The sequence below is a fragment of the Macaca nemestrina genome, chromosome 20, assembly GCF_043159975.1.
Source record: "Macaca nemestrina isolate mMacNem1 chromosome 20, mMacNem.hap1, whole genome shotgun sequence".
Lineage (NCBI taxonomy): Eukaryota > Metazoa > Chordata > Mammalia > Primates > Cercopithecidae > Macaca > Macaca nemestrina.
In genome coordinates, this window is record NC_092144.1 from 60,369,795 (window position 1) to 60,394,272 (window position 24,478).

The 24,478-nt window shown below is 51.7% G+C and overlaps 1 protein-coding gene across 10 annotated transcripts in view; it reads left to right on the plus strand.

Moving 5' to 3' along the window:
• Positions 1-24,478, plus strand: part of LOC105497163 (myosin heavy chain 14) — a 148,991-nt gene that overhangs the window by 102,356 nt on the left and 22,157 nt on the right. For all 10 annotated transcript variants that reach the window (XM_071087521.1, XM_071087523.1, XM_071087524.1 and 7 more), the window contains 15 exons: positions 967-1,098; positions 2,263-2,469; positions 3,816-3,953; positions 4,253-4,376; positions 4,991-5,162; positions 8,747-8,959; positions 9,507-9,651; positions 10,862-11,068; positions 11,274-11,378; positions 11,467-11,619; positions 12,813-13,061; positions 17,586-17,798; positions 20,840-21,052; positions 22,245-22,406; positions 23,614-23,742. In XM_071087521.1, the coding sequence (XP_070943622.1) occupies positions 967-1,098; positions 2,263-2,469; positions 3,816-3,953; positions 4,253-4,376; positions 4,991-5,162; positions 8,747-8,959; positions 9,507-9,651; positions 10,862-11,068; positions 11,274-11,378; positions 11,467-11,619; positions 12,813-13,061; positions 17,586-17,798; positions 20,840-21,052; positions 22,245-22,406; positions 23,614-23,742 (2,562 nt within the window). The remainder of the gene's footprint in view (positions 1-966; positions 1,099-2,262; positions 2,470-3,815; positions 3,954-4,252; positions 4,377-4,990; positions 5,163-8,746; positions 8,960-9,506; positions 9,652-10,861; positions 11,069-11,273; positions 11,379-11,466; positions 11,620-12,812; positions 13,062-17,585; positions 17,799-20,839; positions 21,053-22,244; positions 22,407-23,613; positions 23,743-24,478) is intronic.

Below are 24,478 nucleotides of genomic sequence, written 5' to 3' on the forward strand. Positions count from 1 at the left end.
ACTAAGGATCTTGGACTAATAGGCTTAAGAAACACTGGCCCTTGGCCAGGCACGGTGGCTCATGCCTATATCCCAACACTTTGGGAGGCTGAGGCAGGTGGATTATCTGAGGTCGGGAGTTTGAGACCAGCCTGGCCAATATGTCGAAACCCTCTCTACTGAAAACACAAAAATTAGCCAGACATGGTGGTGCATGCCTGTAATCCCAGCTACTCGGAAGGCTGAGGCAGGAGAATCGCTTGAACCTGGGAGGCAGAGGTTGCAGTGAGCTGAGATCGCACTCCATTGCACTGCAGCCTGGCGAGATAGCAAGACTCCATCAAAAAAAAAAAAAAAAAAAAAAAAAGGCCGGGCGCGGTGGCTCACGCCTGTAATCCCAGCACTTTGGGAGGCCGAGGCGAGTGGATCACAAGGTCAGGAGATCGAGACCACGGTGAAACCCCGTCTCTACTAAAAATACAAAAAATTAGCTGGGCGCGGTTGTGAGCGCCTGTAGTCCCAGCTACTCGGGAGGCTGAGGCAGGAGAATGGCGTGAACCCGGGAGGCGGAGCTTGCAGTGAGCCGAGATCGCGCCACTGCACTCCAGCCTGGGCGACAGAGCCAGACTCCGTCTCAAAAAAAAAAAAAAAGAAAAAGAAAGAAGGAAGGAAAGAAAGAAAGACTGTTCCACAGAATAGCAGCGGCCACAGTCCACAGTGCCTCTTGGATATGGAGGGATCCTTTAGCCAGCCAGATACATTAGATAGATCAATAGTGTATTTAGGGTGCTTACCTGTACCTGTCAGTGTTCTAGGCCTGTGACCAAGGACTGTTGCCAAGGCGGGGACACACAGCTAATAGGTGGAGGAGATGGGATTTGAACCCAGAAACTCAGACCCGACCAAGAGTATGAGGCCTTGGCTCCTGGGTCAGGTGGCCTCGCACCTTGGAAGTCAGCCATTGCATCCTCTTTCACCTCCACCTAGGTGAAGCCACTGCTGCAGGTGACGCGGCAGGATGAGGTGCTACAGGCACGGGCCCAGGAGCTGCAGAAAGTGCAGGAGCTGCAGCAGCAGAGCGCCCGCGAAGTTGGGGAGCTCCAGGGCCGAGTGGCACAGGTGAGGGGGCGGGGGCAGGGCGTGGGAGCGTGTCTTGGGGGCGGGGCTGTGTCGCATGGGTGGAGCCAGGAGTGAGGGGCGGGGCTTCCGGCTGAGCCAGTCTGTGCCCCGGCATGGCTGTCGGGAGGATGGGAGCGAAGCTAAGGTGTACTGAGGCCTGGCGGGGATTGGGGCTGTTTAGTTTGGTTGAATCGTGACGTGCAGGGAGCAGGGCCCTGGGGGTGTAGCCAGGGTATGGGCCGGGTAGGGATGGGGTGGGAGAGTCCTGCAGAGCCAGAATGGAGCTAGGCTGCAGGATATGGGGGCAGGGGCCTCAGCTGTGGCTGAGGGCTATGGTATGCAGGCGGTGGACTTATAACTGTTTCCAGTGTTTGGCTATCTTAAAATAATGCTAGAACATTTGGGAGGCTGACGCGGGCAGATCATCTGAGATCAGGAGTTCAAGACCACTCTGGTCAACATGGTGAAACCCCGTCTCTACTAAAAATGCAAAACTTAGCCGGGTGTGGTGGCGCACGCCTGTAATCCCAGCTACTTAGGAGGTGGCTGTTGCAGTGAGCCGAGATGGCGTCGCTGCACTCCAGCCTGGGTGACAGAGTGAGACTCCGTCTCAAAAAAAATAATAATAATAATACTAGAACAAACCCCTTCTTGAGCATTTTTCTGTTTGCCTTTTCTGCATTATTTTCTGTGGTTACATTTCTAAGTATGGAAGTATTAAATAAAATGTGAGATGGTAGAAAGACCCTTCAGGGGTTATTTGAAGGATGGACTGGAAGGGGAAAGGCTGGAGGCTGGGAGGCTCAGGGGGGAGGCTGGGGAGGAGTCTGGAGAGAGACAGGTAAGAGAAGGCACACCTGAGCCTGTTGGGGCTGTAGGGACAGAGAGGAGGGGCCAGAGAGAGCAGGGATGCAGGCTGATGACTGTGAGAGGTGAGGGAGAAGGACATCCCCAGGATTCTGACTTAGTGATTAGGGGGATGTGGGCTCATCCTGAGACGGGGACCTGAGGGGGAGGAGGTGGGGACACTGTGTCCTCTCACCCCTCAGTCCTGCCCTGGAGGCCTTAAAGGCCAAAGCAAGTTACAAGGCAGCAGCAGGCACCTGGTGCAGGTTGCCCTGGGAGCCCTGCCTGCTGACCACTAACTTCCCACATACTCCCCAGCTGGAAGAGGAGCGCACCCGCCTGGCAGAGCAATTGCGAGCAGAGGCAGAACTGTGTGCAGAGGCCGAGGAGACGCGGGGGAGGCTGGCAGCCCGCAAGCAGGAGCTGGAGCTGGTGGTGTCAGAGCTGGAGGCTCGCGTGGGCGAGGAGGAGGAGTGCAGTCGTCAGCTGCAAACCGAGAAGAAGAGGCTGCAGCAGCACATACAGGTCTGGCCCCCTGCATGCCCACCAGGCCACCCTCCAGACCCCTCTGTGTACACCATCCACCTTTGCTTCTGCAAACCATGCGTCTTTGGGCCACGAATTTGTAGAAAACTCAGTTCTAAGTGAATTTGCAAAAAGTATACATTTTTGATTCAGATCACGGGAGACCCTAGAATGTGTGAGCTTCGTGTATGGGTGGATTCAGACATCCAAGTGATATATTCAGCTTCAGGCATGGCTGGATCCAGGCGCCCAAGTGCTGTCCTCAGCTTCAGGCATGGCTGGATCCAGGCATTCAGGCAATGTCCTCAGTACTCCCCCTCTCTCCATCTCCTGGCTTCATTCCCCGGCAGGCTGCCCTGATGGTTCCTCTTCAAAATCTAGTGTGTATTTTACAATACAGCACATCTCAATTCAGATGCTAAATTCTCATTGGAAATACTTGATCTGTATTTCAATTTCATAATTTCTGCAGTTTATAAAAACTAGATTCACGTGGCCAAATTGTTCCAAACATGCTTAAAAAGCTTTTCAGTGATTGGGTGTCTCGTTTTAAATTTAAAATAAGTAAAATTAAATAAGACAGAAAATTCAGTTCATTAGTCCACATCAGCCACCTTTCAAGGGCTCAGTAGTGTTTTTTGGTTTTTTGTTTTTTCGAGACAGAGTCTCACTCTGTCGCCCAGGCTGGAGTGCAGTGGCGCCATCTCAGCTCACTGCAACCTCCGTCTCCTAGGCTCAAGCAATTCTCCTGCCTCAACCTCTGCAGCAGTATCTGGGATTACAGGCGTGTGCCACCACACCCAGCTAATTTTTTTGTTTTTAGTAGAGACAGTGTTTCAGTATGTTGGCTAGGCTGGTCTCGAACTCCTGACCTCAGGTGATCCACCCGCCTCAGCCTTCCAAATTGCTGGGATAACACCGTGAGCCACCACACCCAACCTATTTACTATGTTTGTTGTTTATAATCTGTACCCCTAATCCCCACATAAGAAAGTGATTTCCACAAGGATAGGTGTCCATTTTTTTTCAGAGGCAAGATCTCGCTCTGTTACCCAGACTTCAGTGCAGTGGTGTGGTCATCTCTCACTGCGGAAGGCCAGGCACTTTTTCCCCATCCTCAGTGCCTAGAACTGTGCCTGGCATACACTAGGCACTCAATAAATGCTTGTTGAGCTAATGAATGAAATGGGAAAGCCAATAAAGGTTTTATCCTTCCCAGCCTCACCCAGGGTATGCACCTCTCTGAACCACCCCGGGGATCCACAGACTATCCCCGTCCCCATCCTTCCCATCACGCTCCATCTGTTGGCCCATGTATCCTCACTCCTCCTGCCTCCCCTCCCCAGGAGCTAGAGGCCCACCTTGAGGCTGAGGAGGGGGCACGGCAGAAGCTGCAGCTGGAGAAGGTGACGACCGAGGCAAAAATGAAGAAATTTGAAGAGGACCTGCTGCTCCTGGAAGACCAGAACTCCAAGCTGAGCAAGGTTGGGGGCCTGAGGGCAGCAGGGAAAGTGGGGAGCGGGTGCGTTGGTGCGTTAATGAATGGTGAACTTCAAACCGTGGGGGTTACCACACTGCACTTCTCAGGTGTGAGCTGGTGGGGGTGGGATGGGTCTATAGACCCCAGGGAATGGGAAGAAGAGGGAGGTGTAGGGGGAGGAAGGTCAGAGAAGGGTGAAGAGGAGCAGAAACATAGATGAGAACAACACCAGAAGCTGCAGATCAGGTAGGGGCTGCTCCTGGCCTGGTTCCTGACTGCCCCCCACCCCACCCCACCCCTCAGGAGCGGAAGCTGCTAGAAGATCGCCTGTCCGAGTTCTCATCCCAGGCAGCTGAGGAAGAGGAGAAGGTCAAGAGCCTCAATAAGCTACGGCTCAAGTATGAGGCCACAATCGCAGACATGGAGGGTGAGCTCCTGCCCAACCAGTGGGGAGCTGTAGGGGTCTGTGTGTGCTCTGATGGGGGACTTCAGGCAAGCCCCACGTGCTCCAGGGCCTCCGTGGCTGTGTCTGCTAAATGGGATAGGAAGGAAAGCTCAGGGCAGATTGAGTGTCCTCCCAGCTCTTGAGTTCTTCATGCATCTCTAAATCCAACTCCCTTTCTCTCCGTGGTGTCTTGGGTTATCCTACTTTCTTCCCATCTGACTGCTTCACTGTCTGTCTGTTTCAGACACGCTTTTGTCTCCCTGTCCCTTCCTGTTGACTTAGAATCAGAAACAGAAGGGAAGAGGCACAGGGAGAGGCAGGGCTGTGGACACAGGGCAGAGAGAGTCAGAGGCAGGAGGCACGGGCTGTCAGTGGGGATGAGGAGGAGAGGACAGTGTGTAGGTGTCTGGCCGAGGGTCTAGGACAACATTGTGGGGAGAGTCCCTGAGATAGATGGGGAAGGTGGGAGGAGGAGAAGGTATTAAGGGAGGTGCTGAACTTAGCCTTATATGTGGCTGGGGGCCTGTGGTCTCTGTGGGAGCGGCTGAGTGCGCAGGCCTGGAGTCCTCATGCACGGCCCCCAACCCTGCCTCCAGACCGCCTACGGAAGGAGGAGAAGGGTCGCCAGGAGCTGGAGAAGCTGAAGCGGAGGCTGGACGGGGAGAGCTCGGAGCTGCAGGAGCAGATGGTGGAGCAGCAACAGCGGGCAGAGGAGCTGCGGGCCCAGCTGGGCCGCAAGGAGGAGGAGCTGCAGGCTGCCCTGGCCAGGTGCAGGGTGGGGCGGGCTTGGTGGGGCAAGCATGGGGTGCCCAAGTCAGAAGCTCCTGGGTACAAACCCCGGTGGAGCCACTCACCAGCCACAGACAAGCCACATCCCCTCCACACCTCAGTGTCCCCTTCTGTCAAATGAAGATAGTAAGAGTTCCAGGCCCACTAGCTTAAGCGAAAAGCGAAACGAGACTCTATGTGTCTGGTAACTTGCATAACAGTGCACAAACGGAACAAGAAAATGCTATTTCTAGGCCAGTTACAGTGGTTCATACCTGTAATCCCAGCACTTTGGGAGGCCAAGGCAGGTGGATCACTTGAGGTCGGGAGTTTGAGACCAGCCTGGCTAACGTGGCGAAACCCCGTCTCTACTAAAAATACAAAAATTAGCTGGGTGTGGTGGCAGGCACCTGTAATTCCAGCTACTCAGGAAGCTTAAGCACGAGAATCGCTTGAACCCGGGAGGCAGAGGTTGCAGTGAGCCGAGATCACACCACTGCACTCTAGCCTGGCGACAGAGCAAGACGACGTCTCAAAAAAAACAAAGCTATTTCTTCCTCTTCCCCTTCTTGGCCTCGCCACACCAAACAGCCCAGAATCAGCGGAGATTTGACAAGTGGCCTATGTTAGGAATCATAATAATTATATTTACACTCGTTCACAATAATTGAGCTCCTACTGTATGCCAGATGTGGTGCTTAGTATTTCAGATGCTTTTTATGCGCAGTGTTCATGCAATCTAAGACCCCCTATCTGATTACAAGTACAGCTCCATTTCAGAGATGTTAAAATGTGAAAAGCTGTGCATCTTAGAGTTGGTGGAACATGGTGTGTGTGTGTGTGTGTGTGTGTGTGTGTGTGTAGTTAAGAACATATATATATATATACACACAATTTTTTTTAAGATGGAGTCTTGTTCTGCTGCCCAGACTGGAGTGCAGTGGTGTGATCTTGGTCACTGCCACCTCCGCCACCCAGGTTCAAGTGATTCTCATGCCTCAGCCTCCCAAGTAACTGGGATTACAGGCCCCCGCCAACATGCCCAGCAAGTTTTGTATTTTTAGTGGAGATGGGGTTTCACCACGTTGCCCAGGCTGGTCTCAAACTCCTGACCCCAGGTGATCCACTTGTCTCGGCCTCCCAAAGTGCTGGGATTATAGGCGTGAGGCACTGCACCTGGCCGTGAACACACATCTTTGAGTCTGACTTCTGGGTTGGAATCCTGGCTTCTCCCCTTTCTAGTCATGTGACCTCACCCAAGTCACGTCACCTCTCTAGCCTCAGTTTTTTCATCTATAAAATGGGGTAATTATAGATGCTACTCCTAGGGTTAGTGTGAGGGTTAAGGAAGAAAGTGCTCCTCAGACGCTTGGCATACCCTGAGCCCTCAATAAATGCCAGATGTTTCTGTTACTGCTTTTATTACTCTTGCTAATTTTTTTTTTTTTTTTTTTTTTTTTTTTTTACTGAGGTGAAATTCACATAAAAGTAACCATTTTTTAAATGTACAATTCAGTAGATTTTGCCCATTCACAATGCTGTGTAACCATCACCTCTATCTAGTTCTAGAACAGTTTCCCTTTTATTGAGATGGAGTCTTGCCCTGTCGCCCAGCCTGGAGTGCAGTGGCGTGATCTTGGCTCACTACATCCTCTGCCTCCTGGGTTCAAGCAATTCTCCTGCTTCAGCCTCCCAAGTAGCTGGGACTACAGGTGCCCACCACCACACCCAGCTAATTTTTGTATTTTTAGCAAGGACGGGGTTTCACTATGTTGGCCAGGCTGGTCTCGAACTCCTGACCTCAGGTGATCCACCTGTCTCAGCCTCCCAAAGTGCTGGGATTACAGGCATGAGCCACTGTGCCAGCCTCCAGAATATTTTTATCACCCCAAAAGGAAACCCTGTATGTATTAAGCAATCACGACCAGGCACAGTGACTCACGCCATAATCCAGCACTCTGAGAGGAGGAGGCGGGAGGGTCACCTGAGCCCAGGAATTCAAGACCAGCCTGGGCAATATAACGAGACCCTGTCTCCACCAAAAACTTAAAAAGATTAGCCAAGCATGGTGGCGTGTGCTTGTAGTCCCAGCCACTTAGAGGGCTGAGGTGGGAGGATCATTTGAACCTGGGAAGTCGAGGCTGCAGGGAGCCACTGCACTCTGGTCTCGGTGACAGAACGAGATCCTCTCTCAAAAAAAAAAAAAAAAAAAAGCAGTCACTCCCCATCCCTCCTTCTCCCCACACTGGCAGCCTCTGATCCACTTTCTGTCTAAATAGAATTTGCCTATTCTAGATATTTCATACAACATGTGGCCTTTTTGTGCTTTATTTTTTTTTGTTTGTTTGTTTTTTTGTTTTTTTTTGAGATGGAGTCTCGCTCTGTCGCCCAGGCTGGAGTGCAGTGGCGCGATCTCGGCTCACTACAAGCTCCGCCTCCTGGGTTCACGCCATTCTCCTGCCTCAGCCTCCTGAGTAGCTGGGACTACAGGCGCCCGCCACCGCGCCCGGCTAATTTTTTTGTATTTTTAGTAGAGACGGGGTTTCACCGTGGTCTCGATCTCCTGACCTTGTGATCCGCCCGCCTCGGCCTCCCAAAGTGCTGGGATTACAGGCGTGAGCCACCGCGCCCGGCCTTTGTGCTTTATTTTTATCGTCATCCCCCCAGCAACCCTGGTAAAGGGGAGTGTTCATTGTCATGTTCTCCCACAAACCAGGACCCTGCCCTTCTTAAGTCACTTGCCGGAGCAGGGGGCCAGGAGAGGATACTGAGCCAGGTCTGTGTGGCTCCCTGAGCCATTAACCCCCAGGTCCTAGTTGATGCAGCCCCCGGATCCAGCTTCTCTTTGCAATGACACTGCATGAAGGGACAGGAAGCCACATCCCTGTAAGAGTTACGAGGAGGGACTCCGGGGCAACCCAGCCAGTCACGAACTGGGTAACCTCGGCAAGTGCTTTCTCTGTGCTGGGCCTCAGTTTCTTCATTTGGCAGGAACGTTAAATGAGGTGATACAAGTAAAGCACTGGCATGAAGCAGGAACTTACTAAGTAAGTGTCTCCTACGATTACTGTTGCTGTCATTCCCACTTTACAGCTAAGAAAACTGAGGTTCGAAATGAGTCAAACTGGGCGAAGTGGCTCACTCCTGCAATCTCAGCACTTTGTAAGGCTGAGGTGGGAGGATAGAACCACCTCCTGGCTTGAGGCCAGGAGTTCGAGACCAGCCCTGGGCAAGATAGTAAGACCCCGTGTCTTTGGGGAAAAGGAAAAATTAGCCAGGCGTGATGGACCACAACTGTGGTCTCAGCTACATGAGATGCTGTGGTAGGAGGATCACTTGAGCCCAGGAATTTGAGGCTGCAGTAAGCCATGACTGCACCACTGCACTCCAGCCTGGGTAACAGAGAAAGACCCTGTCTCAAAAAAATTAAATTAGTACTGGAGTCAAGTACCCAGTGGCAGAGATAGGATTGGAACCTGGGACTGGCCACCCCCAAAGCCCACATCCAGCCTCTCTGTCCCCAGAAATCATTGCCTCGCCCTTGCCTGCCCCTGTACCAACTCCATGGTTCTTGTCACCCCCAGGGCAGAAGACGAAGGTGGGGCCCGGGCCCAGCTGCTGAAATCCCTGCGGGAGGCTCAAGCAGCTCTGGCCGAGGCCCAGGAGGACCTGGAGGCCGAGCGCGTGGCCAGGACCAAGGCGGAGAAGCAGCGCCGGGACCTGGGCGAGGAGCTGGAGGCACTGCGGAGCGAGCTGGAGGACACGCTGGACTCCACCAACGCACAGCAGGAGCTCCGGTGAGGCCCGGGGGCAGCCGCTGTCACAGCGTGTGCACGTGCAGGGCTGGGGGAAGGACTTAGGTGCAAAGTCTCTGTCCTTACAGAGGCTTACAGTTCGGCTGTTCTTGAACCACCGGCTCTAGGCCCAGCCTGGTCAAGCTGGGGACAGAGATGGATCAGACCCAGGTGTTACCCTTGGGAATTTCCAGTCTCAGGGGAGGCAGATTCAGGCACAGACAATTTCAACCCGGAACAAGGGGTGCTTTAGTGGAGCGACACAGGGCATTGTGGGTGCTAACTGAAGACCCCTAAACCAAGTCTATGGGAAATCCAGGAAGACTTTCCTGAGGAAGGGCCTTTTGGATAAGGGTTTTGAAAGGTGAATAGGAGTTCACCTTTAAAGCCACACTCCTTCCACAGTGTCACCACCCAGATCTCCTGGGGAGCATTACATGAGGCTCTCATGTTTTTAGGAAACATGGAAAGGAGAAACAACCAGCTCCCCCAAAGCCCCTGCCTTCCTCTGCTCTGAAATTCTCTTCCCCTCTCCCTTCCCCCAATAAAGGTCCAAGAGGGAACAGGAGGTGACGGCGCTGAAGAAGACTCTGGAGGAGGAGACTCGCATCCACGAAGCGGCAGTGCAGGAGCTGAGGCAGCGCCACGGCCAGGCCCTGGGGGAGCTGGCGGAGCAGCTGGAGCAGGCCCGGAGGGTGGGTTGGGGCAGGGGGACAGGGCGGAGGAGCCACAGGGAGGGCAGGGCAGGACGGGGGTTTGGAGGAGGTACCTCTGGCTGGTTCTAGGCCATCTCATCTCTCTGGGCTCCTTTCCTCACGCATTCATGTGCAGCTTTCATTCAGCAAGCATGAATACGGTGTGGACTATATTCCAGGAGCATTGCTGGAAAACCAGCCATGAACCCAACAACCAGCACTGCCTTCCCTTGTGGAGCTTTCCTTTTAGTGAGAGAGGCAGAGAGTAAACGATATAAATACCTTCAGTTTATATCGGGGTGATAAGTGCTATGGGGCCGTAATGAACAGAAAAAGGGGATCAGAATTCTAAGGCGGGTGAGTTTTTAAGTAGAGAGGCTGCGGAGGTATTCTGTGAGAAGGTGACATCAGGGTAAAAAACTGAGGGAGTGGCCAGGCACGGTGGCTCATGCCTGTAACTTTGGGAGGCTGAGGCAGGCAGATCACTTGAGGCTAGGAGTTCAAGACCAGCCTGGGCAACATGGTGAAACCCCACCTCTACTAAAAATACAAAAATTAGCTGGGCGTGGTGGTGTACACTCCTGTAGTCCCAGCTACTCGAGAGGCTGAGGCAGGAGAATCACTTGAACCCAAGAAGCAGAGGTTGCAGTGAGCCGAGATTGCGCCATTGCACTCCAGCCTGGGTGACAGAGTAAGACTCCATCTCAAAAAACAAACAAGCAAACAAACAAACAAAAATGGGCCAGGCATGGTGGCTCACAGCTGTAATCCCAGCAGTTTGGGAGGCTGAGGCAAGTGGATCACCTGAGGTCGTGAGTTCAAGACCAGCCTGGCCAACATGGCGAAACCCCGTCTCTACTAAAAACACAAAAAATTAGCTGGATGTGGTGGCGGGCACCTGTAATCCCAGCTACTTGGGAGGCTGAGACAGGAGAATCGCTTGAACCTGGGAGGCAGAGGTTGCAGTGAGCAAAGATCACGCCATTGTATTCCAGCTTGGGCAGCAAGAGTGAAGCACTGTCTCAAAAAAAATAAATAAATAAAAAATAAATTTAAAAAATGAGGGAGGGAGGGGTGCACTATTTGTGCATTGGGAGAAGTGTGTTCCAGGCAGAGGGAACAGCCAGTGTGAAGGCCCTGAGAGGGGAGTGTGCCTGGCCTGGTCCAGGAAAGGCCTCACAGATCTTTGGTCATCTCCTTCCCACACCAGGGCAAAGGTGCGTGGGAGAAGACGCGGCTGGCCCTGGAGGCCGAGGTGTCCGAGCTGCGGGCGGAACTGAGCAGCCTGCAGACTGCACGTCAGGAGGGTGAGCAGCGGAGGCGCCGCCTGGAGTCACAGCTGCAGGAGGTGCAGGGCCGGGCTGGTGACGGGGAGAGGGCACGAGCGGAGGCTGCTGAGAAGCTGCAGCGAGCCCAGGTAAGTGGGGTGTACACCTAGGAGCGGAATTGTCGGGTCATGTGGGAACCCTGTGTTTAAGCATCTGAGGACCTGCCAGACTGTTCTCCATGGCAGCTGCACCTTTTTACATTCCCGCCAGTGTGGGAGGGATTTGAGGCACATGGGGTCGCTGAGTGGAAGCCACGATTATAGAGGGCTTCATTCCCCTGTCCCTTCCCTGCAGGCTGAACTGGAGAATGTGTCTGGGGCGCTGAACGAGGCTGAGTCCAAAGCCATCCGTCTTAGCAAGGAGCTGAGCAGCACAGAAGCCCAGCTGCACGACGCCCAGGTGACCCTGCCTGCCCTTCGGCTCCACCGTCACCCTTCCCTCCTTTCCTCCCGACCACACCTGACATTGCCGTCTCCTCCATTTACAGGAGCTCCTGCAGGAGGAGACCAGGGCGAAATTGGCCTTGGGGTCCCGGGTGCGAGCCATGGAGGCTGAGGCAGCCGGGCTGCGTGAGCAGCTGGAAGAGGAGGCAGCCACCAGGGAGCGGGCAGGCCGTGAACTGCAGACCACCCAGGCCCAGGTGAGCAGCCCTACGTAAGACCTTCAGGGAGGCACAGCCCGCCCCACTGCTTCTCCTGGGTTCCCCAGCTCAGGGACGGCCACGCTGCCCACCTTCTCATAGGCCAGACCCATGGGTGCCTTTCTCATCTCTGACTCCCCTTTACCCCCCACAGCCTGTGCCCAGCCCTGGCTCTCCTGCCCCCTGACTCTCAGCCTCATCCCTTGTCCCAGCTCCAGCACCGTCCTCTCCCACCTAGATCCTCCTCTTGGCCTCTGGGCCTCCGACCTCTCCCCTAACAGCTCATCCCCTACACAGCCCCAGAGCTTCTTTCTTCACCTGGAGCTGACCCTGTCCCTCCCCTGCTCACAGCTCTCCCATGCCTCCCCAGTACCCCTAGACAAAGTCCATGCCTCTTAGTTGGGCATTTGAGGCCCTGCGATCTCTGGTCCTTCCTGTGTCTTTAGCTGTATTCATCTCTGTCACTACTTTCCTATTTTATTTGAAAAAACCCTTTTATTTTTCCAGACTTAGCATTAGGCTCCCCTGTGGGAAGTTTCCTGACCCCTCTTCTCTTTCTCCTCTGTCCCAACTCCAGTCACCTCGGGCTGGGACTTTCTCTGCCCATGAGTCTCCCCACCAGACTGAGAGCCCTTGCAAACTAGAATCCCATTAGAGTTAGATCCAGGTCTGTAGCACAGCCCAATATAGAGCCTCATGTATGGTAGGCTTGGAGAAATGCTTATTGAATGAATGAGTGATGGTGCTTGCCTGCAGATATCCTTCAACTGGCAAACTCCTATGCATACTTCAAGACCCATCTCAAATGGTCCTCCTTCAGGAAGTTTCTCCTGAATGTTCTAAACAGATTCTGAGCCCTTCCTGTGGACTTCCATAGCTCCCATACTGCTACCTTAACCCCTATCACCCTGGCTGTGACGCTGTGTCTCCCCCAGCAGACGAGGGGCTCCCCAGGAAAAACTCCAGGTCTGATTCATCTCTGCGTCTTGGAGGGAGTCGTTTTAATTCCCTGGAAGAACTAGGGCTCATAGTACTCACAACTTCATGCCACTCAGAGGCAGAAGAGCCCAGCAGAGTGACCCTTTTCCCTCTTCAGGCCTCAGTCTCTTCATCCTGGAAATGGAGCACCACCAGCTCACACCTTGGTCACTCACGGCTGTGACCACCAACCACCCTCTCTCTCCTCCCCTCAGCTCTCCGAGTGGCGGCGGCGCCAGGAGGAGGAGGCAGGGGCACTGGAGGCAGGGGAGGAGGCACGGCGCCGGGCAGCCCGTGAGGCTGAGGCCCTGACCCAGCGCCTGGCAGAAAAGACAGAGACCGTGGATCGGCTGGAGCGGGGCCGCCGCCGGCTGCAGCAGGAGCTGGACGACGCCACCATGGACCTGGAGCAGCAGCGGCAGCTTGTGAGCACCCTGGAGAAGAAGCAGCGCAAGTTCGACCAGGTGGGGCACCTCAGTTCCCCCAGCTGGGGAATCAGCAAGTCCATCTAGGCTTCCCGTGGTCATTGTGAGGAACCAGTAATCCGTCACGGCTCAACTAGGCAGTTGTAGTGGACCAGGAAGCAAGACCCTTCTTTGCTCTGGGCCTCTGTAAAATAGGACATCCCTCTGTCCTGATTCACGCCTCTTGTCACAGCATAAGTCATCGTAGCACCCACATTTACTTTCAAAGCTGCCCTGGTTTTTGGATGACAAAATGTACGAATACCTTCAGTACCCCAGAGATTGCTTATGAGAATTAAATCAAATAACTCATCTCACTTCTGCTGATTCACTGGGTAACTCAGGCAAGTTGCTTTTTCCATCTCAGCTTCAGTTCACCCGTCTAGAAAATGGCAATAACACCAAGCATCTGGCAGCCTGAGGATGAAATAGAAATCACAGAACCTCAGAGAGCTCAGATCAGGCAATCCGGAGGTTCAGATCCCAACTCGGCCTCTTGATGGCTGTGTGGCTTGGGCAAATTGCTCAACCTCTCTGTGCTTTATTTTATTCATTTAGAAAATGCAGTGTGAGGCCGGGCACAGTGGCTCATGCCTGTAATCCCAGCACTTTGGGAGGCCAAGGCGGGCGGATTGCCTGAGCTCAGGAGTTCACGACCAGCCTGGGCAACACGGTGAAACCCCGTCTATACTAAAATACAAAAAATGAGCTGGGCACCATGGTGGGCGCCTGTAGTCCCAGCTACTCAGGAGGATGAGGCAGGAGAATTGCTTGAACCTGGGAGGTGGAGGTTGCAGTGAGCCGAGATCGCTCTACTGCACTCCAGCCTGGGCGACAGAGCAAGACTCCATCTCAAAAAAATAAAAATAAAAAATTTAAAAATTAAAAAAATTGTCATTTCCCTGTAGGTGGTGCAATATGTTTTTCTGGCTGACTTACGATTTCTCTCTTTATGCTTGGTTTTTAGCAGTTTGACTATGATATGCCCAGCTGTGGGTTTTTTGTATTTATCCTGCTTTAGATTCACCGTGCTTCCTGTAGCTGTGGGCTGATGTTTTTGATCAAATGTGGAAAATTTCAGCCATTATTTCTTCAAATATTTTTATCTCTCACTCTCTCTCCTTCCCCTTCTTCTTGGACTCCAAATACATGTGGTTAGGTTATAATACTCTTCTACAGGTCATTGAGGCCTTATTAATTTTTTGCATCTTCTAGAATTTTATATAAATTATTTTCACATAAATCTCTTTTGGGATGGGCTTATTTTACTCAAAAAAAAAAAATTTTTTTTTTTTGAGACAAAGTCTTGCTGTGTCACCAAGGCTAGAGTGCAGTGGCACGATCTCAGCTCACTGCAACCTTCCACCTCCCGGGTTCAAGCAATTCTCATGCCTCAGCCTTCCAAGTAGCTGGGATTACGGGTGTGCACTACCATGCCTGGCTAATTTTTGTGTTTTTAGTAGAGACGAGGTTTCGCCATGTTGGCAAGGCTGGTCTCGAACTCCTGGCTTCAAGTGATCCACCCATCTCGGCCTCCCAAAGTGCTGGGATTACAGGAGTGAGCTACCGCACCTAGCCTCAAAGTAATTATTTTGAGATCCATCCATATTTTTGCATATCAGTAATGTATTCCATTTTTTGCTGCTCAGTATTATTCCTGTGGTATAGATCAGCCACATTTTGATATTCATTAACCTTTCGATGAACATTTGGGTTTTTTCCAGTTTGGAACTATTACGGATAAAGCCTTAGTCTTTCTCAAAGGTGGTTTTAATTAACATTTCCCTAATGACCAATGATGTTGAGCATCTTTTCATACGCTTATTTGCCATCCACATATCTTATTTGCTGAAGCATCTGTTCAGATCTTTTGCCTATTTGTTAATTAGGTTGTTTGTTTTCCTATTATTGAATTTTGAAAATTCTTTACGGGCCAGGCATGGTGGGCTCGTGCCTGTAATCCCAGCACTTTGGGAGGCCAAGGCGGATGGATCACCTGAGGTCAGGAGTTTGAGACCAGCCTGACCAACATGCAGAAACCCCATCTCTGCTAAAAATACAAAATTAGCCAGGCATGGTGGCGCGTGCCTGTAGTCTCAGCTGCTTGGGAGGCTGAGGTAGAAGAATCGCTTGAACCTGGGAGGCGGAGGTTGCGGTGAGCCGAGATCGCGCCATTGCACTCCAGCCTGGTCAACAAAAGTGAAACTCCATCTCAAAAGAAAAGAAAGTTCTTTATATATTCTGAATGCGAGTTCTTTATCAGATATATGCTCTGCAAATATTTTTGTCCAGTCTGTGGCTTGTCTTTCCATTCTGTTAGTCTTTCAAAGAACAGAAGTTTTTAATTTTGTCCAATTTATCAATTTGTTATTTTATGGATTGTGCTTTTGGTATTGTATATAAGAATTTGCCTAACTCAAGGTCACAAAGGTTTTATCCTGTTTTTTTTCTTTTTCTTTTTCTTTTTTTTTTTTTTTTTTGAGACAGAGTCTTGCACTGTTGCCCAGGCTGGAGTGCAGTGGCACAATCTCAGCTCACTGCAACCTCTGCCTGCCTGGGTCAAGCAATTTCTCCTATCTCAGCCTCCCAAGTAGCTGGGATTACAGACACATGCTACCACACCCTGCTAAAATTTTTTTTTTTTTTTTTGTATTTTTAGGAGAGACAGGGTTTCACTATGTTGGCCAGTCTGGTCTCAAACTCCTAACCTCGTGGTCCATCTGCCTCAGCCTCCCAAAGTACTGGGATTACAGGCATGAGCCACTGCACCTGGCCTATCCTGTTTTTTTTCTGGCAGTCTTCCAGTTAAAAGTTTACATTTAGGTCTGTGATCCATTCTGAGTTAATTTTTATATATGATGCTATCATGCTCCATGTTAATTTTTGTGAATATAGATATCCAAGTATTCCAACACCGTTTGTTTGTTCTCCACTGACTTGTTTTTGCATATCTATTGAAAGTCATTTTTCTTCTTCTTTTTTTTTTGAAGCAGAGTTTTGCTCTTGTTGCCCAGGCTGGAGTGCAGTGGTGTGATCTTGGCTCACTGCAACCTCTGCTTCCCAGGTTCAAGCAGTTCTCCCACCTCAGCCTCCCAAGTAGCTGGAATTACAGGTGTGTGCCACCACACCTGGCTAATTTTTGTATTTTTAGTAGAGACGGGGTTTCACCATGTTGGCCAGCTGGTCTTGAACTCTTGACCTCAGGTGATCTGCCCGCCTTAGCCTCCCAAAATGCTGGGATTACAAGCATGAGCCACTGCACCAGCCTTTTCTTCTTATTTGAAGTTGTTTTGCCGCTTCTAGTTCCTTTGCATTTTCATATGTATTTTAGAATCAGTTTGTCAATTTCTACCCCAAAACAAAAAGCCTTCCGATTTGGAACTGTGTTGAATCTATACATCAGTTTGGGAAGAATTGACGTCGTAACAATGTTGAGTTTTCTCACTGAGGAAGATGGTATATATGTCCATTGAAATACCTTAGAAATGTTTTTTAGTTTTCAGTGTACATCTTTGACATCTTTTGCCAGATGTATTTCTAAGTATTTCATGGTTTTATGGCTATTTTGAGTGATGTTACTTTCATTTCCATATTTTATTGCTAATATGTAGAAACACAATAGATTTTTGTATATTGATCTTGTATCCCACAATCTTGGCTAAACTCACTTATTAGTGCTAACAGAGTTTTTATATATTTCGTTGGATTTTCCACATAGATGATCATGTTTTCTGTGAACAAAGGCAGTTTTACTTTTCTTTACTTTTTCTTTACCCTTCTAGGACTCAAATGCATGTATGTATGACTGCTTGGTACTTTTTTCAGGTTGTTAAAGTTCCATTAATTTTTGTTACAATCTTCTTTCTTTCTTTCTTTGCTCTGTTTGGATAATTTCTATTGACCTGTTTTCAAGTTTACTGATTCTTCTGATGTGTCCAGTCAGCTACTAATTTCATCCAATGACTTTTTTATTTCAGCTATTTCATTTTTCAATTCTAGCATTTCTATGTGGTTCTGTTTTACAGTTTCAAATCTCTCCTGAAATAACTCTGCCTCTTCACCCATTATATCTGCCTCGTTCTGAAACTCATCATGAAGTCCTTGTGTGCACATTCCAATATGTAGGTCATCTGTGGGTCTGTTTGTATGGACTGATTTTTCTCTTCACCATGAGTCCTGTTCTCTTTTCTTTGCATGTTTTATAAGTTTGTTTGCCAATTACTGTGTCTTAAAAAAACAGTAAAGGTTGAAGTTCATTTTCTACTGCCACTCTTAACAGGAAGGAATACCCTTTCTTCTGTTGAGCATAGAGAGTTAGGGACTGATCAGTTTGATCCATTCAAGAGTTGAGCTGGTTTGGGACACGGTTGCAACTTTAATCCCTCTACCTCCCTCTTGTGTCTCTGCCTTTGTCTGTCTCTTTCTCTCTCTTTCTCTGTTCCTGGCTGCTCCCTCTTCCCGTTCCCTTGTACACTCCTTTCAGCTAATCTATTTCCCCCCACCCCATCTCCCTCAAACTGGAAGCTTCTGGCAGAGGAGAAGGCAGCTGTACTTCGGGCAGTGGAGGAACGTGAGCGGGCCGAGGCAGAGGGCCGGGAGCGTGAGGCTCGGGCCCTGTCACTGACACGGGCACTGGAGGAGGAGCAGGAGGCACGTGAGGAGCTGGAGCGGCAGAACCGGGCGCTGCGGGCTGAGCTGGAGGCACTGCTGAGCAGCAAGGATGATGTCGGCAAGAGCGTGAGCAGGGCCCCCACTCCCCGGGACACACTGGGTGAGGGGAAGACACATACAGGCATGTATGCTTTCACACATAGAACATGAAAACAACCAGCCATCAAAGTCATATATTCACGCACAAAGAGAACAAGAGGGCCGGGCACGGTGGCTCACTCCTATAATCCCAGCACTCCAGCACTTTGGGAGGCCAAGGCGGGTGGATCACCTGAGGTCAGGAGTTTGAGACCAGCCTGGCCAACATGGTGAAACCCCATCTCTACTAAAAATACAAAAATTGGCCGGGCGCGGTGGCTCACGCCTGTAATCCCAGCACTTTGGGAGGCCGAGGCGGGCGGATCACAAGGTCAGGAGATCGAGACCACGGTGAAACCCCATCTCTACTAAAAATACAAAAAATTAGCCGGGCGCGGTTGTGGGCGCCTGTAGTCCCAGCTACTCGGGAGGCTGAGGCAGGAGAATGGTGTGAACCCGGGAGGCGGAGCTTGCAGTGAGCCGAGATCGCGCCACTGCACTCCAGCCTGGGCGACAGAGCGAGACTCTGTCTCAAAAAAAAAAAAAAAAAAAAAAAAAAATACAAAAATTAGCCAGGCATCCTGGTGCATGCCTGTAATCCCAGCTACTTGGGAGGCTGAAGCAGGAGAATCACTTGAATTCAGGAGGCAGAGGTTGCAGTGAGCCAAGATCATTCCACTGCACTCCAGCCTGGGTGACAGAGCGAGACTCTGTCTCAAAAAAAAAAAAAAAAGAACCAGAGGAGGACTGTTCACCAAACATTTGCGTTCATATACACACACACAGATACACACACACAGTGTGAAGAGACACTTCCACCAAATATGTGTGCTCATGCACACGCACAGAAAGTAAGGAGAGCCATTCACCAGAGGTAGGTCTTTGTGTAGACGTTCACGGAGCGTGAGGAGAATCTTCCATCCAGCACATGTGTTCACACACAGAACATGAGAGCTGCTCACAAAGCACACATGCTCACATTTGTGTACATGGGATATGAGGAGAATCTTCTATTACTTGTTTTTGTTTGTTTTTTGTTTTGTTTTATTTTATTTTTGAGATAAGGTCTTGCTCTGTTGCCCAGGCTGGAGGGCAGTGGTGCAATCATGGCACATTACAACCTCAGGCTCCTAGGCTCAAGCAGTCCTCCTGCCTCAGCCTCCCAAGTAGCAGGGACTATAGGTGCATTCCACCATACGTGGCTTTTAAAAAATTTTTTGTGGAGATGGGGTCTTGCTGTGTTGCCCAGGCTGGTCCTGAACTTCTAGGCTCAAACAATCTTCCCACTTCGGCCTCCCAAAGCATTGGGATTACAGGCATGAGCCATTGCACCTTGCTGAGAATTTTCCATTAAATACACATATTCATGTGCATATGTACACATACAGCATGAGAAAACTACTCACCACACATATGTGTGAATGCTCAGAGAACATGAAGACAATTTACTACAACACACAGCCTGAGAACCACTCCCCAGACATGACTATGTGCATGCATACATACACAACACCCACACACATGCACACACAGTTTGAGGACTCCCACTTTGCCTGCCGCCAACCCCACTGAGCACACACAGACTCTCCCACCAAGCCTCTGTCTTCCCTGAACTCATATATCCCTCCAGGGCCTGTAGGGTGGTGCCCCAAGGCTGCTCCCAGGCTCTCCTCACCCAGCCAGTGTCCCAGCCTTCCAAGGGGTCAAAATGACCCGCCACATCCTCCACTCCATCCTTCCTTCATTCATCCTCTAAATACATTTATGGATCACACCCAGGGACACAGGTCACCCTCACTAATGATGGGAGGCACTGGCAGAATTTGTTGAGCTCCTGAACAGACGCCATCTCGACATCCTTATTTCTTTATTTTCCCACCAATGCGCTTCTAGGAGTCCAGTGGATGAGGGCTTTATCTTCTCCACACACTTAGACGTTGATCTGATTTTTCTTTTAGCCAGGCCTGGAGAGAGCCCTCTCTCCCTGACACAGACCTGGCCTGCGGCCCTAGGGATAATGGAGCTAAAACCTGGCTCTTACTTGAGCCGTTAAGGTCTGTCCCTTAAATGTCGTTATTTGTAGTGACTCCAAGGGCCCCTGTGGGAAACAGGATGTTGATGGGAAGAAAGTTTGATCCCTTCAAGTAAACAAAATTAATTGGCAACTACCAAACAGGAAGGGAGGCTAGAGGGCCCATTCCAAGGACTGAAAGTAGAAACTGTCAGTGAGCAGAATTGTAATGAGTATCATGTGGGCAGTGGTGATCCACAGACATAGGCCCTTCTCTGTGGATCTCACAGTCCAGTGCAGGAGGCGGGTGTTGCACAAAAAGCCACCTAAGCAAATGTCAAATGACCACTGTGACTAGGGCTAGATACGAGAGGGGCCCCAGTGCCAGGAGCATGGGTAGCAGAGAGGCCCTGATGGGTCAAGAGAGGCTTCCCTGAGGAGGTGATCGTTAAGTAAGGAGAGGAGTGAAGGGGGAGTCTCTGAAAATTCATAAGCCCAGCTCCATTTTCACAGTGTTTGGGGTTTTAATTCATACCTCCCTGAAAGATCGGGGACCTTCCCAGAAAACCCAATACAAGTAGATAGTAGGTTGGTGACACCCTGGGGAGTCTGGCAGACACCAGCACTGATGACCGTGGAGCTACCTGCCTTCGACCCATTCACACAGGATTCCTGAGGATGAATTCCCAGTGAGTGAGCTCACAATGCAAAATTACAAAACTCAGAGGGAATAATCCACCATGAGTGAGAGTCAGCTGACCTAACAGATGCTTGTATTAGACTTTGAAGTGCTTCAGCTGATAGAATTATGAAGCATCAGTTATTCATGAAATACATTTTGGGATGATGCTGAATGAGACACCTAGGAAGGAGTCGCTCAGTAGATTTTGAATGGATGAATGAACAAACTAGGATGGGCACACTGACTTGCCACCTCCCCATCCTCCATCAAAGCTTCCCCTAACCTCCTCTGCCTCAGTGACCCAAGTGCCCAGCAGCCACTCTCCCTCCCCACCAGGTGCATGAGCTGGAACGAGCCTGCCGGGTGGCAGAACAGGCAGCCAATGATCTGCGAGCACAGGTGATGGAACTGGAGGATGAGCTGACGGCAGCCGAGGATGCCAAGCTGCGTCTGGAGGTGACTGTGCAGGCTCTCAAGACTCAGCACGAGCGTGACCTGCAGGGCCGTGATGAGGCTGGTGAAGAGAGGCGGAGACAGCTGGCCAAGCAGGTATTGTCACACGGAAGGCCACAGGGTGCTGGTCCAGCTGGGGTATGCCATGGTGTGTACAGGCAGCAAGAAGGTCAGCAAGGCGTCTCCCCACCCACCACTCTGTCTCCCCCACCCTTCCACTGCTCAGTGTCTCCCCACCCGCCTGCCACTCAGTATTTCTACCAGTCTCTCCTGCCAGCCAAACCATCTTCCTCCCACAAAACCATCTTCCTATTCCCCAACCTGTTAACCTGCCATGACCCATTAACCCACACACATATCCTGTTGACCTGTTGCTATACCCAATCATACATCCTCCATCCACCAAACAAACCATTCATCCATCCATCTGCCACCCCATCTGTTCAACCACCCCAACCACCCACATACAGCCTCTCCCCCAACCAGCGCTAATACCCAGCCAATGCCATGTCCAACTACTGCTCCATCCACCCAGTTACCTGCTTCCGACCCATCTCCTCTCCCCAACCCAACCCCTCCCCTATTTACCCAACCCCAGGCCCTCAGCACCCCCTGCTGTCTCCACTCAGTCACTCACTCACTGACCTGCTCATCTGCCCTCCCCTCCATCCGTATCCTTCCCCAATCCAGTCAGTCATCGCTCCCTCGCTTCCTTGTTTATTCCATTACTCTCTCCCTCCCTGCACCATTCATTCATTACTCATTCAGGAACTTCCCATGTCTTCCCTCTACTAGGTGGTGAGGGGCAGGGGCAGCTCTGGGTGTCATAAGACCCCTCTGGAGCCATGTGGGCAACAGACTTGGGGAAGAGGGTGCTAGAAGCTGGGCAGGCAGGGAAGAAAGGTGAACGGGTGACCTAAGGCCAGGGGTCTCCGCGGGGTTTTGTCTCCAGTAGCCCCTTTGACTTAGACATGGCTGAGTGTCCAAGACTTGGCCCTGGAGGCACTGGGGAACCATGGGAGGGCTATGAGTAGGGTCAGCTCTGGAGACGTGTTGGAATGGACTGGAGGGGAGAGATGAGAGGCTAAAAAGGAGGCTTAGGTGAGATGGGGGGACTGAGCTGGGGCAGTGGAGATAGAGAGGGGACCAAGTAAGGAGAGTCAGGGGGTGAGAGGAACGGGGCTTGCAGCCTGGACAGGAGCTCCGGGGTAGACATCTATGTCCCTAGCACACAGAGGGAGGCTGTGTTTCCTGTCCCTGACCCAGTCCCTCCTGACCTCCTGTCCAGCTGAGAGATGCAGAGGTGGAGCGGGATGAGGAGCGGAAACAGCGCACTCTGGCTGTGGCTGCCCGCAAGAAGCTGGAGGGGGAGCTGGAGGAGCTGAAGGCTCAAATGGCCTCCGCTGGGCAGGGCAAGGAGGAGGCGGTGAAGCAGCTTCGAAAGATGCAGGTAAGGGCGGGGCGTGAGCTGTGCCAGGGAGGGGAGGCTGTGGTATCTTCAAGCCCCGACCATCACTCCAGGGTCTGAGGCCAGCTCGGACCCCTCGCTCTCCCCACAGGCGGCATCCACATGGGTCAGCGCCTTTATAAACATCCATGCCCCAGAGGCTGGCTTCCTTCTTATATTTCACATTTCTTTCATTTCAAATGCTGCACTCTTAAGTCAAATTTCCTCATTTGTTTGTTTGTTTGTTCAGTTTTGTTTTTTTTTTGACAGTCTCATTCTGTCGCCCAAGCTGGAGTGCAGTGATGTGATCTCAGCTCACAGCAACCTCCGCCTCCCGGGTTCAAGCAATTCTCCTGTCTCAGCTTCCCGAGTAGCTGGGATGACAGGCATGTGCCACCACACCCAGCTAATTTTTGTATGTTTAGTAGAGATGGGGTTTCGCCATGTTGGCCAGGATGGTCTCGATCTCTTGGCCTCAAGTGATCCACCCGCCTCTGTGGTTTTTGTTTTTGAAGTGAAAGTACCCTGTGGTTTTTTGGCCAGACACGGTGGCTCACACCTGTAATCCCAGCACTTTGGGAGGCCAAGGTGGGCAGATAACCTGAGGTCAGGAGTTCAATACCAGCCTGGCCAATATGGTGAAACCCCGTTTCTACTAAAAATAAAAAAATTAGCCAGGCATGGTGGCATGCACCTGTGGTCCCAGCTACTCAGGAGGCTAAGGCAGGAGAATTGCTTGAACCCGGGAGGCAGAGGTTGCAGTGAGCTGAGATCCCACCACTGCACTCCAGCCTGGGTGACAGAGCAAGACTGTCTCAAAAAAGTAAAAATAGAAATTAAATAAATAAATAAACAGTAGGCAAACTGAGGCTCAGAGAGGGGCAGTGGCCGGCTCATGGTCACCCAGCAAGGATATGGCCAAGTTGTAATTCAAACCCACGTCTAACTTGAAGCCAGGCTCCATCAGGCTTCCAGCTGCCTTCTAGGCTCAGCCAGATCAACCTCCTCCCTTGAGGACCAGAATGGAGAGGCTGGCCCAAGGTCACACAGCAAGTGGCTTTATACCCAGGAGCCCAGGTCTGCAGGGTTCAGAGAACTCCCTGCTTGTTCACGGGAGCTGAGGAGCCCCCGTCGACCTGGCAAGGGGGTGGAGGAGTTCCCTGTGCTGTGTGGCCAGGCTGAGCCCATCTACCTATTCCATCCCACCCAGGCCCAGATGAAGGAGCTATGGCGGGAGGTGGAGGAGACACGCAGCTCCCGGGAGGAGATCTTCTCCCAGAATCGGGAAAGTGAAAAGCGCCTCAAGGGCCTGGAGGCTGAGGTGCTACGGCTGCAGGAGGTGAGGCTGGGGTGGGCTGGGCCCTGGGACAGGAAGCTGGGAGGCGGGCAGGGCTAACCTCAGGGCCCCTGGGGTGTGATGCTGAGGAGGTAGGCGGGGCTAACCACAGGGTCCCTGGGTGTGAGCCTGGGGAGGTAAGCGTGGCTAACCACAGGGTCCCTGGGTATGAGCCTGGGGAGGTAAGCGTGGCTAACCACAGGGTCCCTGGGTATGAGCCTGGGGAGGTGGGCGGGGCTAACCACAGGGTCCCTGGGTGTGAAGCTGGGGAGGTGGGCGGGGCTAACCATAGGGTCCCTGGGTGTGAAGCTGGGGAGGTGGGCGGGGCTAACCACAGGGTCCCTGGGTGTGAGCCTGGGGAGATAGGTGGGGCTAACCACAGGGTCCCTGGGTGTGAGCCTGGGGAGATAGGTGGGGCTAACCACAGGGTCCCTGGGTGTGAAGCTGGAGAGGTGGGTGGGGCTAACTACAGGGTCCCTGGGGTATGAGGCTGGGGAGGAGACGGAGGCTAACCACAGGGTCCCTGGGTGTGAGGCTTGGGAGGTGGATTGGGCTTACCATGTGGCCTCCAATGCCAGGCTAAGAGCAGGAATTTTGTCCTAGGGCACTAGGGAGCCATGGAAAGATCCAGAACAGAGGATGGGCAGGGTCAGCCTTGTAGCAGTTGAAATGGAGTGGGGAGATTGGAGGCGCAAAGGCTGTGGGAGGGGGAGTGGGAATGGGGAGAGAGAGAGACAGA